The 16243-nt window shown below is 38.5% G+C and overlaps 1 protein-coding gene across 2 annotated transcripts in view; it reads left to right on the top strand.

Moving 5' to 3' along the window:
- Positions 1-15679, top strand: part of LOC109037512 (probable metabotropic glutamate receptor mgl-1) — a 92815-nt gene extending 77136 nt beyond the window's left edge. Inside the window, exons 5-9 of one of the 2 annotated variants that reach the window (XM_072300542.1) lie at positions 673-838; positions 3790-3962; positions 5875-6355; positions 9690-9798; positions 13222-15679. In XM_072300542.1, the coding sequence (XP_072156643.1) occupies positions 673-838; positions 3790-3962; positions 5875-6355; positions 9690-9798; positions 13222-13327 (1035 nt within the window). In that variant the 3' untranslated portion in view covers positions 13328-15679. Of the gene's footprint in view, positions 1-672; positions 839-3789; positions 3963-5874; positions 6356-9689; positions 9799-13217 lie in introns of both variants that reach the window. The other variant, XM_072300543.1, reaches the window with a different exon arrangement.
- The last annotated feature ends 564 nt before the right edge of the window (positions 15680-16243 follow it).

Here is a 16243-nt window from a genome sequence, read left to right as displayed (position 1 = left end):
GTTACCTACCTACTTGTTTTAATAAAATGAATACACGTAATTTTCAATGCATATTAGGCGCACAAGAGTTAAATGTATGAGTGATACATCTAAGACTTAAACCTCTTTAGCTTTCATTGACTGCTAAATTTCGGTGTTTAATGAAAATAAAAATAAAAAGAGAATAAATGAAAAGAAATAGAATAATTTTCTAATTTTACAGGTTAGAATAAATTAAGCTTGGGTCCCTTGTATGTATATAAAAATTACTAATTCAAAAAACTTATCAATTTTAAACACTCCGACGAGGGTCATCCAGAAGTGAAGTTTTCCTACATCTTACTAAAGAATATTATTCAAGCTAGTCAAATTTCTTGAGGGGACTCGTCAAGCTTTTCATGGAATTTTCAAGAGGTATCATGTCTAATAAGTAGGTAAATTCATAAATTGTCCGGTACGCTTTTATAATAGGTTAAAATTTTAAGATGCACCTTGAAACAGCTTTGATTTGAACCTCCGAGAGAGCTTAATGTACTAAAATCCCTATACGTTATGTATAGTTTTAAGGAAATATCAAAGGGCATCTTAGATGTCAGGACTGGATCTGAAATTAAATTCTGAAATTAATTCTGAAATTGGGAATCTCAATGATTTACTAATTTCCATTTTCTCTCTAAAATTTGCGATGAGCAGGTGTTCGTTTTGTGTAAAACATGGCAAACTATTCCAAGCCGGAGGCATTTATTTCTCGGACAAATGTTGCTACTCGGCCTGTTCCTATGTTCCTGTATTGCCGCTGTGCTCACTGCTCAACCCTCAATATTCACCTGTGCTCTTGTTCGAATAGGCACTGGTTTAGGTAAGTATTCAAATTAATCTCAATCTTTTATTATTAAAAACTCAACTCCTATTAAAAAGTGTCTAGACATTCGTACATGTCCGTCCTTTAGGGCATCCTGGCGTTCTACAACACCCAAACACCACGTGTATCTATCTCTCTAAAGGTTATAGGACAACTTACAATGCAAAAAAAAATAATAACCGTCCAAGAAGAAAAAAAGATAAAAGTTTCCAGCTATCGCCAAAAGGTCATTGGAGGGTATCTTCCTATCTCTGGATACGCTACACTCCAGAAATTTATGAACGATTGACGGCGACACTTAAATCTTCAAAATTAGTGCATATTTTATGAACTTTCTATTGGTTCAAGTACTTGAATTCTTTTATGGTAAGATGGACTATAAATGGACTGTATTTTGCAATAGAGAATTTGCAGGTGTCTGAAATTTGATGAATTTCGTGTTTAAGTCGAAATTACTAAGTGAACTGAACACGAGGATACCCTTGATTCATTAATTGAACAATTATTGGAGAAGATATAACAAAATGATCTAAACTGCTAAAATATGTGCGTTTAAATGGGAAATGTCGCCAGATGACGTCACTAGGCGGTGCATTTTCTCACTTTTAAATCTATTTTTATACTTTTTCCCACATCGGAAAAAATTCTAGAAAATACAGTGAAATCAGCTCTTTAAGCACTTTCAGAAGCAATAAAACATGTGCATGTGCAAATTCTCCATTTGGAACTACAATATCCGGCTAGTGTAGAAACGACGTATGTACCAATACTTTCTCTATTCTTATGAGTGTTTCTACCAATAGGCTAGAGATTGTAGACCCTAATTGCAAACTTTAGTCAAAATTATTAAAAATAAAGTCAAAATAAAGTCAAATTTAGTCAAAATTATATTGTGACTTTCCTTACATGGAGGATATACCATTGTATGTTTAGATATACCTGTAGATTTTTCATCTTGGAATACAGAGAGTCAGAGTGTACTCACACACATTGGAGCAAAGCATTATAAATGCGCGCGTTGCGGCACGGCGCGGCGCACAGTAGACCCGAGTCAAGTAGAGAGGTCGGACATGAAATGTTTGACTAAAACTGCAACTTTTGGTGTTTATTTCGCCACATTGAAAACCAATGAGACCACTTTTAGAACCTCAAAGTTTTGTATATCGACGGTGAAACTACCAAACCACGTATCTCGGTTTGCGACGTCGCAGACTTCCTGTCATACTTTATTTTTTAAATTAAAAACTACTTAACGTCCACTCTTGAAAATTTCTGTGATTTTTTCTCTTCGTGCGGAGAAAATTCTGTGAAAATTTCAAGGAATGATATTGATTTGGTGTACTTCAAAAAAATAAAATGTGAGCGTAGATTTTTAAACACCGCAAACGAGATACCGACGGTGAAACTACCAAACCACGTATCTCGTTTGCGGTGTTTAAAAATCTACGCTCACATTTTATTTTTTTGAAGTAGACCAAATCAATAGCATTCCTTGAAATTTTCACAGAATTTTCTCCGCACGAGGAGGAAAAATCACAAAAATTTTCAAGACTGGACGTTAAGTAGTTTTTCATTTAAAAAATAAAGTATGACAGGAAGTTTGCGACGTCGCAAACCGAGATACGTGGTTTGGTAGTTTCACCGTCGATACGTGGTTTGGTAGTTTCACCGTCGATATGTCGTATGGCAATTAGCAATCGCCGTCAATTTGCATGCGCTTCACACGTTGTTTCAATATATCGCAACAATGCGTAACGGCATAATGCAATTTTTATGGGTTATGGTCTTCAAAATTATGAGCTCGGCTTGAAGCGCCTTCGCTTTTTGTGATACTCTACGCTTTGCTACAATGTTAGTTTAGTTGCCTGCCCAGTCTGATGTCACAGAGTTCACTGCACTTCTCAGTTTGCATAATCCTGCCATGTTTTTAAGGATGGGAAAGTGTCTAGGCAGCGTAATTACCACTCTAATCTTGTTCGTTTATTTTTGAAAAATCTGATTTTCTATATTTATTCACCACTGGCTTGCAAATTGCCGGCGATTGCTAATTGCCTGCGACATGTAGACGAAGTTGTAAGCGTTTAAAGTTTCTAAATTTTGTCCGACCTCTCCTATTGACTCGATCACCGTGCGGCGTTGCGTTGGATCGCCGATTGGGCATCTTCGGATGATGATATTGTCTTGACCAGGAAGCAAGTCCTGGCGCACGTTACGCACGCGTGCGCTAAATCAACTTGATAGGTCTTTTACTCCGCCACGGAAAATCTGTCTGCGGCCCGTGGAAAAGTGACGTCAACTGTGCAGCGCACCGTGTTCGCGTCGGAAAATGCCCCTCTTCCCCTAACCCGTGGTCCACGTACTATACTTTCTTATTCCATACCGCTAACCCACTCGAAGGATGTGGCACTTCTGTTCTGATGAAAGTGAAAACTCAGTCTTTATGAGGAAAACACTGTTAGAAACTTTTAGGTTCTGTATGTATTGTCAATGGGCCTGTTGTAAACTTCAGCTACAGCAAAAATATGATTTATTTCTTACTGCAGACACCCTGCTAAAAACAGTACAAATGAGTAGAAAATCAAAGTCATATGAGTAAAATTTCAACTTATATGAGCAGAATTTCACTATTCAGTTTTCGCCAACTCATATGGTTAGGTTCTCTCCTTTCTGGGCGTTTTCCTTCACTGGAAAAAAAAGAATCTTAAATTTGCCGCCAATAAGTATTTCTTCTTAAATCAAGAATTTTGCTGGTAAAAATAAGCTACTTTTTTGCTTAACCCAAGCATTATTTTTCTTGAATCAAGAAAAAGTCAGCTTAAAGCGAGATAAAGAAAATTTTTGGCGGCAAATTCAAGAATTATCATGCTTGATCCAAGCTACTTTTTTTTCAGTGTAGCACGACAGCATTATTTAACAGGTGTGTTATGAATTTAATGAATATGTTGCAGGTTATTCGTTAGTGTTTTCAACTTTATTAGTCAAATGCGTGTTCTTGATTAGTCTCAACGGCGGCGTGTATCTGCCAGCCCCGTATCAGGCGCTGTTGCTGTTTTTCGCCGTCCTCATTCAAATTGCCATCGGCGCCCAGTGGATCATCAATGCGCCCCCGAAAGTTATTCAGGTGTGAAATAGTGATATTCCTTAATTGCTCCTCAAATAACCGGCCCTGCCCCTCGTCCCCCTCATCCTCTCATTCCTCAGTCTCCTTCTCGCTTGCCTCGCCGACATTTTCATTGAAATTGAAATTGAAATGTTGATTGTCGCTCACCATTCTCCGACTAATTACACCGTTTAAGACTCCCGATCGTTTTCCTACGGACCAACACCCAAAAGACAGAGACGCATCATTTCATACACTACTTGCTCATTTAAATCTCTCTCGAGTTGAACAGCTCGTAATTCCTCGTACAATTCGTTTGTGTACTTCATTTACCCATGGTGTGCCGTAACATAATTTTATATGAATCCTCGTTTGTAAATAATGTACTATGAAACATTAATCGAGGAGATTAGAGGACGAGGCGCATAAGTGCAGTTTTTGAAAAAAATTAGATAAGCACTAATGATTTCAAGCAAAACTGGTTTTAATACATATTCTGTGAAAAATTCGCACCCAAATTCCAAATTTAGGCATTAAAAAGTTAGTTTTAACTTTCTTTCCGCCATAAGGATTCATGAGATTTCGAAACTTCAAACATGTATCTCTCGAAATAGCAGAGACCGCACTTATGCGTCTTGTCCTCCAAGCCCCTCAATTTATGTCTTGTTTAATCTTTCAAATGTGAGGACTCCAGTAGCGTATCCAAAGCGCATTTACCTCAGTCCGGGGCCTCAGTCTGTGTTGATAAAGTACGCCACGTTACCATAAGAATCCTTAATTTTGAAAAATGAAAAGTAAAGACAAATTCTAACAAGACCCCAAAGTAAGCGGTTCATTTGCTGATTCGGCTAGTGTCAATTAAACTACAAAGGACAGAAATTAGAATATGAGATCGACAAAATGATCAGCATTAAAACAAACTGGAGAGCAGCGTTCCGGAAATTTTCTTGATTATTTGATGACTTTGACAGGCATTAAAGAATTTAGAATTTGTCTGTAGCACAGAATATAATTTCTTTTGTAAACTGAATGAAGGAACTAGGTACGCGCGAATAGATTAAATAAAAATAATCCTAACTCGAAATATGCGTGCCTAATAGCGTCTGATTAATTTTTTTTTTTTTATAGCTCCATTTAGACATATAAGTCCGATTAATTATCAAAATCTATAGGAATGAGCACGATCCAAACATTGACGCTATTATATTTTTCATTCACATTTAAGGGCCTTAGAGAGCAAGTCGGCGCTCAAGAGCAGTCTTCGAAAAAAATTGAGGTATCAATTATTTCAATCGAAACTAGTCTTCAAATATATTGGGTGAGAAATTTATTGCTGAAATCCAATTTTCAGGCATCAAAAAGTGAGTTTGATGAACTTACTTTCCGCCACAAGGCTCCATGAAATTTTGATACCTCAAACACTAAACCAACACTAGTCCTACACTAGTCTTACGCTAGTTACTCACTTTTGGCATAGTGAGCCCTTATGACCCCCCCCCCCCCCCATCCCCTCAAAAAAGTACACGTATTTTTTGAAATATCAAAAACTGCACTTATGCGCCTTGTCCTCAGAGCCTCTCATTTATTTTTTTATTTATCCATTTATTAGTTTAATTCTTATACAAAGATATACGAGGCCAAAAGGGCCCCAAAACATACTTTAATGAGACCAATACTACGTAACTACGGGGTCTGGATCTAATCACAATTTAAAAAGAACAAAAAACAAAAACAATAAATAAAATAGAATGGAATAGAAATAAAAATTGAAATTTAGCGAAAAGGGCCATAAAGAAAAACCCATAAAATTTATTCAGTACAAGCATCAAAGCTTATACGTCATAATTATTTTTTCAGTTTTAATGTATTAAAATTACACGCTACTCGCTTGAGCATGTCGAAATAATAATTACTAAATGTTGTGTTTGGACAGTCGGAATACGGGTACGAGACATGTCACACGCCGTACCACCACCTGCTGCTCTCGCTGATCTACGTGGTGTTCCTGATCGTGGTGGTGGCGGTGCTGTCGGTGAAGTCGCGGGCCATCCGGGACAACTACCGCGAGGCGATGTTCATCGCGGTGGCCGTGTTCTGCATCATCCCGGTCTGGATGAGCTGGACCATCAGCGGCCTCTTCACGATCGAGAAGAACCGCGACGCCTGCATCTCCTTCGGGCTCAGCGCCTCCTCCACGCTCATCTTCCTCATCATGTTCATGCCCAAGGGTCGGCAGCTGGCCGCCATGGGCCGCGACGGCATGTACCTCGAGGACCGCGACGACAAGTTCAGCTCCCTCTCCGGGGCGGCCTCCCCCTCCTTCTTCCACTTCAAGCCCGTCAAAACCAACTTCATACCCAACAAAGGCCATTCCATCAACACCTTCGGCGCGAAAAACCCGCTCTTTTATGATGGTAAGTCCACTCTTCTCTCTTCTCTCTTCTGAATCGTACACTAACACACGGAGATAAAAACTTCGTGTATGAGACCCGAAGTTGAGGTCATATGGATCTCTGAATTTTTCGGATCACGCATCCCCGAGAAAACTTGAGGTCCAGCTGCCGAAGTTCGGGTCAGACATCGAGGCACTTCGATATGTACTGGAGTACTTCAGATGTGTGACGCGAACCCTTCGGTATATACAGAAGTACTTTAGATGCCAGACCCGAACTTCGGCAGCTGGACCTCAAGTTTACGGATGCGTGATCCGAAAACTCCAGAGATCCATATGACCTCAACTTCGGGTCTCATGCACGAAGTTTTTTTCTCCGTGCACACAGAGAAAACTCAACACAAAAGTTTTTATTTCCCCGCTTTCATAAACATGTGTATGTATGAGCCGCTTTTACGGCGCGCTTGGGCGCTCTGCGACGCCTATTCTCCACAGGAATCTGTCATGGTAGAGATCCTCCGGAAGCTGGCATCTCTCCATCTCTTCACGGATACCCTCTACCCACCGTTTGGCTGGACGCCCTCTCCGTCGCCTACCTGGGGGGACCCACTCCAACACCTTCTTCGGCAACCTGGTATCAGCCATTCTCTGCACATGCCCATACCATACCGACACTTTCATAAACATACCACAAAAATACTTAGGTGCTTCGATACAAATGGTCCGATTCGACTTGGAACCTCCGCGCGAGACCCAGAGTGATCGTTATACGGCCCGCGTTAAGCAGAAAGGAACCAAGCCACATCAGCTATTGCCAAATTCAATCGGGCATTTTAAAATTTTATAAGTAAAAGGTTGTTCGGGTATTTGTACAAATGTCAGTAAATTTTCTACATAGTACGAAGCGAATTCCCTAAAATTTTCAAAGGAATCCACATACACGTTCTCTTGTAAAAAATTAAATTGCCTAGTTAAATTTGGCAATAAGTGGTGTGGTTTGGTTTCTTTCTGTTAAACGCGGTCCATATTACAATGAAATTTTCCAATGAAAAATGAATAACAAGTTGTATACTGTCGCATTTAATCGTGAAACTTTCAGAATTCCAATGGAAAGGAAAGCTTCTGTCTAGTTATGGTTGCATCCACTCGCAATCGTGCCAACACAATGTAAAATCACTAGATTCTACCAAGCAGCGTTACGCACGACTTTACATGTACACAATTCCACGTCCCCAACAACCGATGCAAGAATAAACAATGAAGGATCTTAATTGCAGTGGCAGTAGTAGTCAAAACCCGTATCTCGTCAAAGCTCATTCTGTTAAGTTCGCCTTGCGATAATTGCGATGGCAAAATGAGCACCTTTGAAACACGAATAGTTGCTCAGTCTCGGTAAGGAGCACACGTGCGTCCATTTCTTTCCTCACTGCGTCGAGTGCGCCTTCAATAATTGCGATGGCAAAATGAGCGGCTTTGGAACACGAATAGTTGCTCGTAGCAGGAGCATAGTCATTTTGGCTCTATCCCGGCGAAGAGCACACGTACGTCAATTGGACCGCGTTAAACAGAGAGGAACCAAGCCACATCAGCTATATTTCCAAATTTAATTGGGCAATTTAATTTTGTTTATTTGAAAACGGTTGTGCGGATTTTCGTGCGAATTACAGTGAATTTTCTCCATAGTACGAAGCAAATTCCTTAAAATTTTCAAAAGAATCCGCACAACAGTTCTCTCGTAAAAAATTAAATTTGGCAATCGCTGATGTGGCTTGGTTCCTTTCTGTTAAACGCGGTCCAATTTCTCTCCTCACTGCGTCCAGTTCGCCTTCAATAAATTGTGATGGCAATATGAGCGGCTTCGGAGCATGAATAGTTGCGCGCAGTAGTTTTGTCACTTCAGCTCTGTTCCGAGAAGGAACACACGTTCCTTACTCTCCTTACTACCTTTTAAGTATAACATTTTGACAGACTTGTCCTTCATTGTTTATTATTTTTGGAAACTGCGAGAGATGATGACAGTTATCATGGGTTTCTCGCGCGGAGTAAAATCTTCGTTTGATAAAACTGGAACGATTCATACACCTTAACTTATACCTGTAGAGTATGTTTTTCTTGTAATGTGTGAGCAAGATAAAATATGCGCAAAATATGAGGTAAGTGATTTTCAAACTTTGGCAACGAGGTCATCGTGATTTTTCACGTGGTTATACACGCATTTTTATGTACACTTCACGAATTCACGCACTCTGCTTACAAACATCACCAATTCTGTTCTCCCTGTTCAGAGGCACTTGTCTTTTTTTTTTTTTTTTTTTTTTTTTAATTTAAATTTGACTGCTGTTAAGCCATATCGTGTATATGTATAGCATGGTTTGAAGGACGCTTTTTTGTGCGTACCTCATATGTTTGCACATCTTGACGTCATCATTCTCTTGAGTTATCAGGTGATTCGATGATGAATGAAAGCTCATATTCGAACATGGTAGCTGGAATAGGATAGAATATGAAATGAATGTAGCATGTAGTGGAGAGGCCTTAAGCAACGGGTAGAATTTTGCACAATTGACACTATTTTTCTGTAATTATAAAAGCATTCTGAAAAAGTTTAGGAGCCGATCATAACGAAACATGATTCCCCTTAAAAATTTTATGGAGGACACGGTGGATACATACAAAATGCCCGCAGTTCACTTACAAATGAAAAATAAGCGTTCGTAAATTTACCTAATTGTTTAAGTAGACAAATTGAGTATTTAAGTAATTTCAGTCTACTTAGCGGTGAAATGATCTTGGTGTAGGTCTAAGGTCTTCAGGTAATTTATCCTGACAAGTTTTCAAAGGACAGTGCCTTAGAGGAGGACGAGATGACTTTTTATGCGGGACCCAACCGGAGCTGGTTGCGGTTAATTGCCGAAGTTCGGATCATTCCAATACCTCCTTGGATCTACTTCGATTCAATATTTTTCGGGGATGAAACATTTGAATCGACTTTTAATGCGAGCGCTTAAGCTTGATATTCATCATATCGACGGTGTAAGTCTACAACCACGTACTTTATTTTTTAAACGGAAAACTACTCTACAGGAATTCTTTAAAACTGCCTTGATTTGTCCTCTCTGTGCGAGGAAAATTCCGCAAAAACTTCAAGAAATAATTTCAATTGGTTCTCTTTAAAAAAATAATATTGAGGCGGAGATTTTCGAACACCGCAAACGAGATATAGGTACGTGGTTGCGGACATACGCCGTCGATGTATACCATTGTACATATTACGCACCGAAGTTTTTACCAACATGCAGCATCGGATTTTAGTTGGTACTTGATCGATATTGGTTGATGCATTATTTTTTTTTTAGATCGTGTGGCACTCGTAGCTGCACCGCCAAGTTATGGGCACCATTACTACCCTTATTGTTATTACCCTCATCCTCTTCTCCATACACACACACGCAGTCCACCAGGTAGGTTATATTAGTGATTCCGACTTTGGACGATCATGTGTTTAACCTTGTGCCTGAGGCCTGTGCAGTCTATAACCCTGTATTAACATCTTTCGGAGCTGTCCTTGTTCTTACTTATTCTCTCTCCGATTTACATTGATGCATTTTTTAATCTTTTAAGAAGCAAAATTAACCCAATTTCATGCTTAGAAAAAATTGTAAGTGATCATAATTTCACAAAAATGGTGGAATTGGGCGAAAGGGCCCTTGAGGTATTAACTTCAACTGTTCACCGTAGCGAAAAAATCGATTTGGGCTGAAAAACGTCGATTTTCAGTTTTTTTTTGTGATAAATACTTCCGAGTACTGCCAAAGACGTATTTAATCAAAATTTTAACCCATTAACTTTCAAGAATCGTTCCGAAGACTGAGAATTGAGCAAGCAAAATTTAACCGCGTTTTTTTTCAATATCCGTTTTTCATTCTCCTTAACTCTGACTTCCTTCAAAAGGGTTAATATTTAGAATTTTTTCATGTTTTGCATTCACTCCAAACTGTGCTGCTCTTCAGTGGGTCCTCTCGAGGAAAAACGTTCTTACTCGCTCGAGGAAACACGGATACAGCGCTATTAAGCTATGTTTATGAACCGTCCACGCTTTTGAAATTTCCATAAGAAATTCGAAAAACTACGCTCATTTAGCAAAATGTTTTTGAATGTACATACGCAGTGAAATCTTACTTTTTGTACTGTAATGCATGCAGCTGCAATAACGCAGCTTATCTGGAAGTTGGTGTATAGTGCATGGAAAAAGCCATATCTAAAATTGTAATGCTGTAAAATTAATTTTGCTCATATATGGTATTATCGCATGCGTGTTTGATACTTAGAATGCTTATTTGTACCTTCTCAAGCATGCTCAAATGTTAGAAGTTTCGTGAAAAATTTCTGTAGGCTTTCTCATACAGATTGGCAGAAATAAGGTACGTCGAGTTTTGAAATGGTAACTATTGACTATCTATCTACATGAACGTCAGCATGCAATTTAAAAAAAAGAAAAAGTTTGAGGTCTCCTTCTCCTTCCTTACTTAAATTTACTTCACTCTAATCGTGTATTCAATTTTTTTTTAGGGGGGGGGGGGGATCCTCAATTCTTAGATACAGCAGGGGTTGACCTGGATATTCTAAGTTTAGCTCTTTGATCTTTACACTTTTTTTACCCATCCAATGAGACGAGGACAAAATATGAACTGTGCTAGACCCTGGTAAAAATTGGCGATGGGAGCTGCGTTTCAAAATACCATAGAAGTTCTTATAGCCGACTGAAGAAGGCGATAGAAAATCATATAGCTGGCTGTAGAAAGTGGAAAAAATCATACGGCCGGGCTACACGAAGCGATAAAAAACTATACAGCCGGGCAAAAATTATACAGTTTCTCTCGCCGGGCTTTACAATTTATCGCCTGGATGTTGCTTTTTCACCATCGATTATAAAAGGCTATAAGAAATTGTGTAGAAATTCGTGTGCTTTGTAAATCCTTAAGTTTGTACGGAGTCACCTTAATATTTACAAAACGCACATTATATTTTCCTTTACTACATATTTTTTTTTTCATCAATGAAAATGAGAAGAATCCATACAGAGCGTGCAAACATTTCAAAGTCATGAGTTGAAAAACGCTGACTCCACGAGATTAAATAATAGAGCCTAACACAAAGCGGAGCGGCGGCGCACTGGCGCCTACAAACCTAACAGGGATACTTCACGCATTGCGCAATGCGTGAAGTATCCCTATTAGGTTTGTAGGCGCCAATCCGCGTTTCGCGTTGGCTGCCCGCCCGCCGCGCCGCGCCGCGGCGTACCACGGCGCTTGAAGCAACTATTTCACACCAGAGGTATTGCACAGTATCATACGAAATTAAAGGCGCTCCAACATATTAGGAATGGCAGGCATTCTTCAAAAGTACGGAGCTTTCCTCGCAAAATAAATCAAGATACTACCTACGGCCCAAGAAGAGAGCGGTAGTCCAAAAACTCACTAAGTCCTAGCATCCGGAATTAGTAACGATTAGCATACACTTTATCGCCAGGCTGTTGCTTAGACGCCATCGGCTATAAAAGGCTATAAGAAATTGTGTTGCCGGCTATAGAAGCTTTTGGAAATCTTACAGCCGGCTGCAGGTCTATGGTATTTTGGAACACAGGTTAAAATTGCTCTAAAATTAACGAAAATAAGTAGACAAAAAAATAAACGGATCGTTGCACCTTGATACATCTCATGCCTATGTATTGTCTCATGTCTATGTGTCAAGTTTAGACTGTAGTATCGATGTAGTGATGCCATAAATCTCGTTCTTGGTAGGTCTTTAAATTTTTGTACCTATATATTTACATTAAAGGATTATATCTTCTCGTGGAAAAGGTTTACGCAGACTCGCAATAATTATTCCTGAAGATAATGTTTAATTGATAGTGCAACTAAAATCCAATAACCGCGGGGTGAAACAGAATTTACGTAAGCGGGGTCTCGGATTTTGGCCCTCACTATAATACATTGAAGACTTAAGTCGAAAAATGTGTACCTTTATATAGATGCTTAAAAATCTCCCATGGTTTATTCTTTTAAAGGAAATCAACCAAAATTGAAGTAATGATGGGAATACATGGAAAATATCAAGAAAAACTGGTCGTTATTTGTATTTTAAAAAATAAAAAATGCGGAGGCTTGCAACGTCGCAGTCAGAGATACGCTCTCCTTGGCATTAGCCACCGTGGCGTGGCGTAATGCAATATATCGATTGATCGGTCATTTAAACCTATGGAAAAGTATCGATAAACAGGGTGTTCGCTGCGAACACCTTAATAATCGATTATTTCCCACTGCTTCAAATGAGGAAATATCGATAGATCGCCAAGCACGTCACGTCACTGATTAGCCATGGACTCAAGAATCGATGCAAAGCAAAAAAAAAAGAAAAAAAAAAAAAAAAAAAAAAAGACAAACATTTCTCACTAAAAGCGACGATTTGGACCACCAAAAATCGAGAATGAGAGGAAGTTGGTTATCACTTACTCAGATCATATCTCATACCGTTGAGGAGAGATGAGCTGTGTGTGGCTGTCTCCTCCTAAAATTCTGCCGTGATTCAATTTAAGTGATTTCCCCCTTCCTATCACATTAATCACATTATTGGTGTGTTCATAGCCGTTTCTGCGGGGGTTTTCCTTGTTTGTGTCTCACCAATTTCAGCGATGGTTGAGAGCGTCCGAAGCTCGATCTTCACATCCTTCCATGCAGGCATGTGCGAAGTTAGTTTTATCCTTTGCCATTGTTTGTCTCTGTCCTGCACTATAATCATTCTTCGACATCTTTGTTCCATCCTTTTCCCCTTTCGTTGCACCTTACATTATTTTTAAAATGCTTTTCCTCCTTTTTGTATTGCAGGTAGCGGAGTGATCGATGCCAGCGTATATACATCGGTCGAACCAACTCTGTCTAGTAATCCGAACGTATTCTTCCATCGAACTGGCATTCACCCAGGAATGATGTATTGACATTTACCACGTCTTATCATGTTACCACGTGCTCAATTAAGGAAACAAAACGATACTCAGTAGTAGTATAGATTAGTTCTTCGAAAACTTGCCCTTTGTCCGGTGACGTGGCATGTTTTGCGATACATCGATCGATCTGCTATTTAAACCTATGGAAAAGGATCGAAAAACAGGATGTTTCTGAATAATCGATTCTTTATCATAGCTCCAAATGGGGAAATATCGATAGTCATTCACGCCTCGCCACTGCCCTTGTCTCAATGTAAGTATAGCGTTTTTAAGTCTCAGTAATGCGCCACACTGCCTTACCGAGTGAACTTTTCATATTGAATTGGACTTGTCACTACGGGCCTTTTTGAGCCTCTTTTTGGCTCGAATCCTCATGAAATTATGCAATGGATTAGATTGATGAGCGAGACTTTCAGAATGTCCTTGCGTTGATTGATTTCAACCTTTCATCGATTTTAATTCTGTTTCAAGTCAAAAAAACTGATTTCCAAGCGCTGGTGGAACAAGGATTCTATAACGTTTTATTGAAATATTTTGCGTTGACTAATTTTTTTCTTTCATGAAAAGTGAAAAAAAAACTTAAAAGGAGGAAACTTTTTTTCTACAAAGGAAGAATTTCCACCGACATTCCAAATGATCGAAATACTACTCCTTACGCACAGAATGTGTTTTCATTTCTTCGATGGAATTTTCGTCCTGAAAAAGAATCACTCGTAACACATCTCCAATAGCCCTTATTCTCTGGTAGCCACGACTGTAGGGCACATTAATTTTGAGATTCGGCAGGCACTTCTTGATTGAAAAGTATTTAGTTAAAATTAAAAAATTATAGTGATATTTTGTAAATATTTTCCATTCGTGTGATGAAAAATGACTGAGTTTGCTATAGTTCACAGACCAATATTACAAGGACGATTTCAATGTTAAGTTGGTGAAGATAAATATACTGCAATCTGTCGATACAATTTATAAGCTGATCCTATACAACCTTGCATGAGGATCAGCATTTTAAACCTTCATGGTAGGAGTAGGTAGTGCTGATGTATAATAGGCACTAAAAGTGCTCGAAATACTTGGGATAATGATCCATACTTTTCCTTATTTTCGATTCATACAATTTTTATCTCAAACCTTGGCCAAAATAATACATCAATTTAAATCCTTTGTGATCGGCAGATGAATATCCTCAAGTATACAATGTGAACCTATAAGTATACTCCTACCTAAATCTATGCGATTTATCCATCCTGTTGTCTGAAAATTTAAATGATTGTATTAATTTATTTATTTATTTTGAAGGGAAAACTTAATATGAGGATACTTTACAGACCTTTTATCTTTCTTTCGTGTAGGTAACTGGAAGTAGCTAGCTCGTAAAAATCGTGTTATTTAACTTCGCGAGCTTAAAGTCTCAGAGAACATTTCATCAATAAAAAAACATAACAAAAATGAATTGACTAAATAATGTCAGAGACTATACAGAGGTAAAAAAAACTCAGTAATAACCAAATGTATATATAGATGCTCTCCAGCATTATCTTTGTGACTATCATTCATCTGTGTGGCTTGTGAGTTAGTTACAAATTTAAAATATCGGCAGAGGTGTTTAAAAACGCTCTTGAAATGTAAATCGTCATTTATTACACTCATCTTTCATCGATATTAATGAACATGTCAATTTTTGTATTAATGTAAGTAATTTGTGCCAAATTAAACTAGCTTGCTCTCTCCATATTCTATACTTTTTTTTATGTCTACGTCACGAACAAGAGCACAGGGCTGAATTAAGTGTCGAAAAAAGCTCTCGAATAATGCGGAATGTATAGGAACTCGACTCGAGAAACTCATCACTGTAACCTAGGGACCTTTACAATTGCAAGGCGTAGGTACCCACAATTTTTTTAAAAAATAAAAAAGAAAATGAAAAAACAAAGAAAGAAAAGGGGAGCCGTTCAAAGGCTTGGCGACTGAAAATAGTCTTTGGTGAAAAAAAACTCTTTATAAAATCCAGCTTTTACAATCATTAACCACGGAAACTGTCGTGTAATCTTGCATTGCTCTGCATTTTCCTTAAGCCCCCTTGAAAGAGCTATGTGCATTAAAATGTTGATTCTTCTTGTGATCGAGACTCACATTTAATTATAACGGACGATTCCCGTGGTCAGAAGAATCTTTAAAATTATACTTAAGTTTATATGGAATATTCATTCAAGCAAGCAAGTAATAATTGTAAAGTCATTGTTCATTTTGCTCAGCTACTCAATTAGTGTAAATTTGTAAGATTTGTATTATTTCCTGATGACAATTTACATAGTTTCTATGAATAAAGATTGTGCAAATATAGATACTTTTTTTTTCTACTCATCGTCACCACTCCCTGTTCCTCCTTCCAGAACGATGAATATTTTTTCCGCAAAGGTTGAAAATTTCAGTTGAGGGACTGGGAATCAATGCTGTGATACGATTCAAAATAATTTCTGATGAAATTTCTCCAGAACCCCTCACTCCCTTTTTTTTAAAGATAGTTTGTTATTGAATAAAATGCATACACAAGTATTCAAACAACACATTTTAGGCACTTGTTTTTGGTCCCGCGCGATCTATGTTTTGCAGGTCATTATCGAAATATGGGACCATTAACAAGGAAATTACGTCACGTTTCAGGGGGATAAGTCCGACACGACGCACAGTGTATCGAGTCAGTTAGGGAGGTCGGACATGAAATTTTTGACTAAAACTGTAAATTTTGATGTTTATTTCGGCACATTTTAAATGTTAAGGGGTCCCTCTAGAAGAAAATTTTAGGAGGAAACCAATGGAGCCACTTCCAGGACCTCTAAAATTTGTATAAACGGAGGTATCAGCGTTTAAAGTTTCTAAATTTTGTCCGACCTCTCCTATTGACTC

This window comes from Bemisia tabaci, chromosome 5, assembly GCF_918797505.1.
Source record: "Bemisia tabaci chromosome 5, PGI_BMITA_v3".
In the NCBI taxonomy this organism is placed as follows: Eukaryota; Metazoa; Arthropoda; class Insecta; order Hemiptera; family Aleyrodidae; genus Bemisia; species Bemisia tabaci.
The sequence above is the reverse complement of the archived record's forward strand: the minus strand, read 5'-3'. Positions and strand labels throughout refer to the sequence as shown.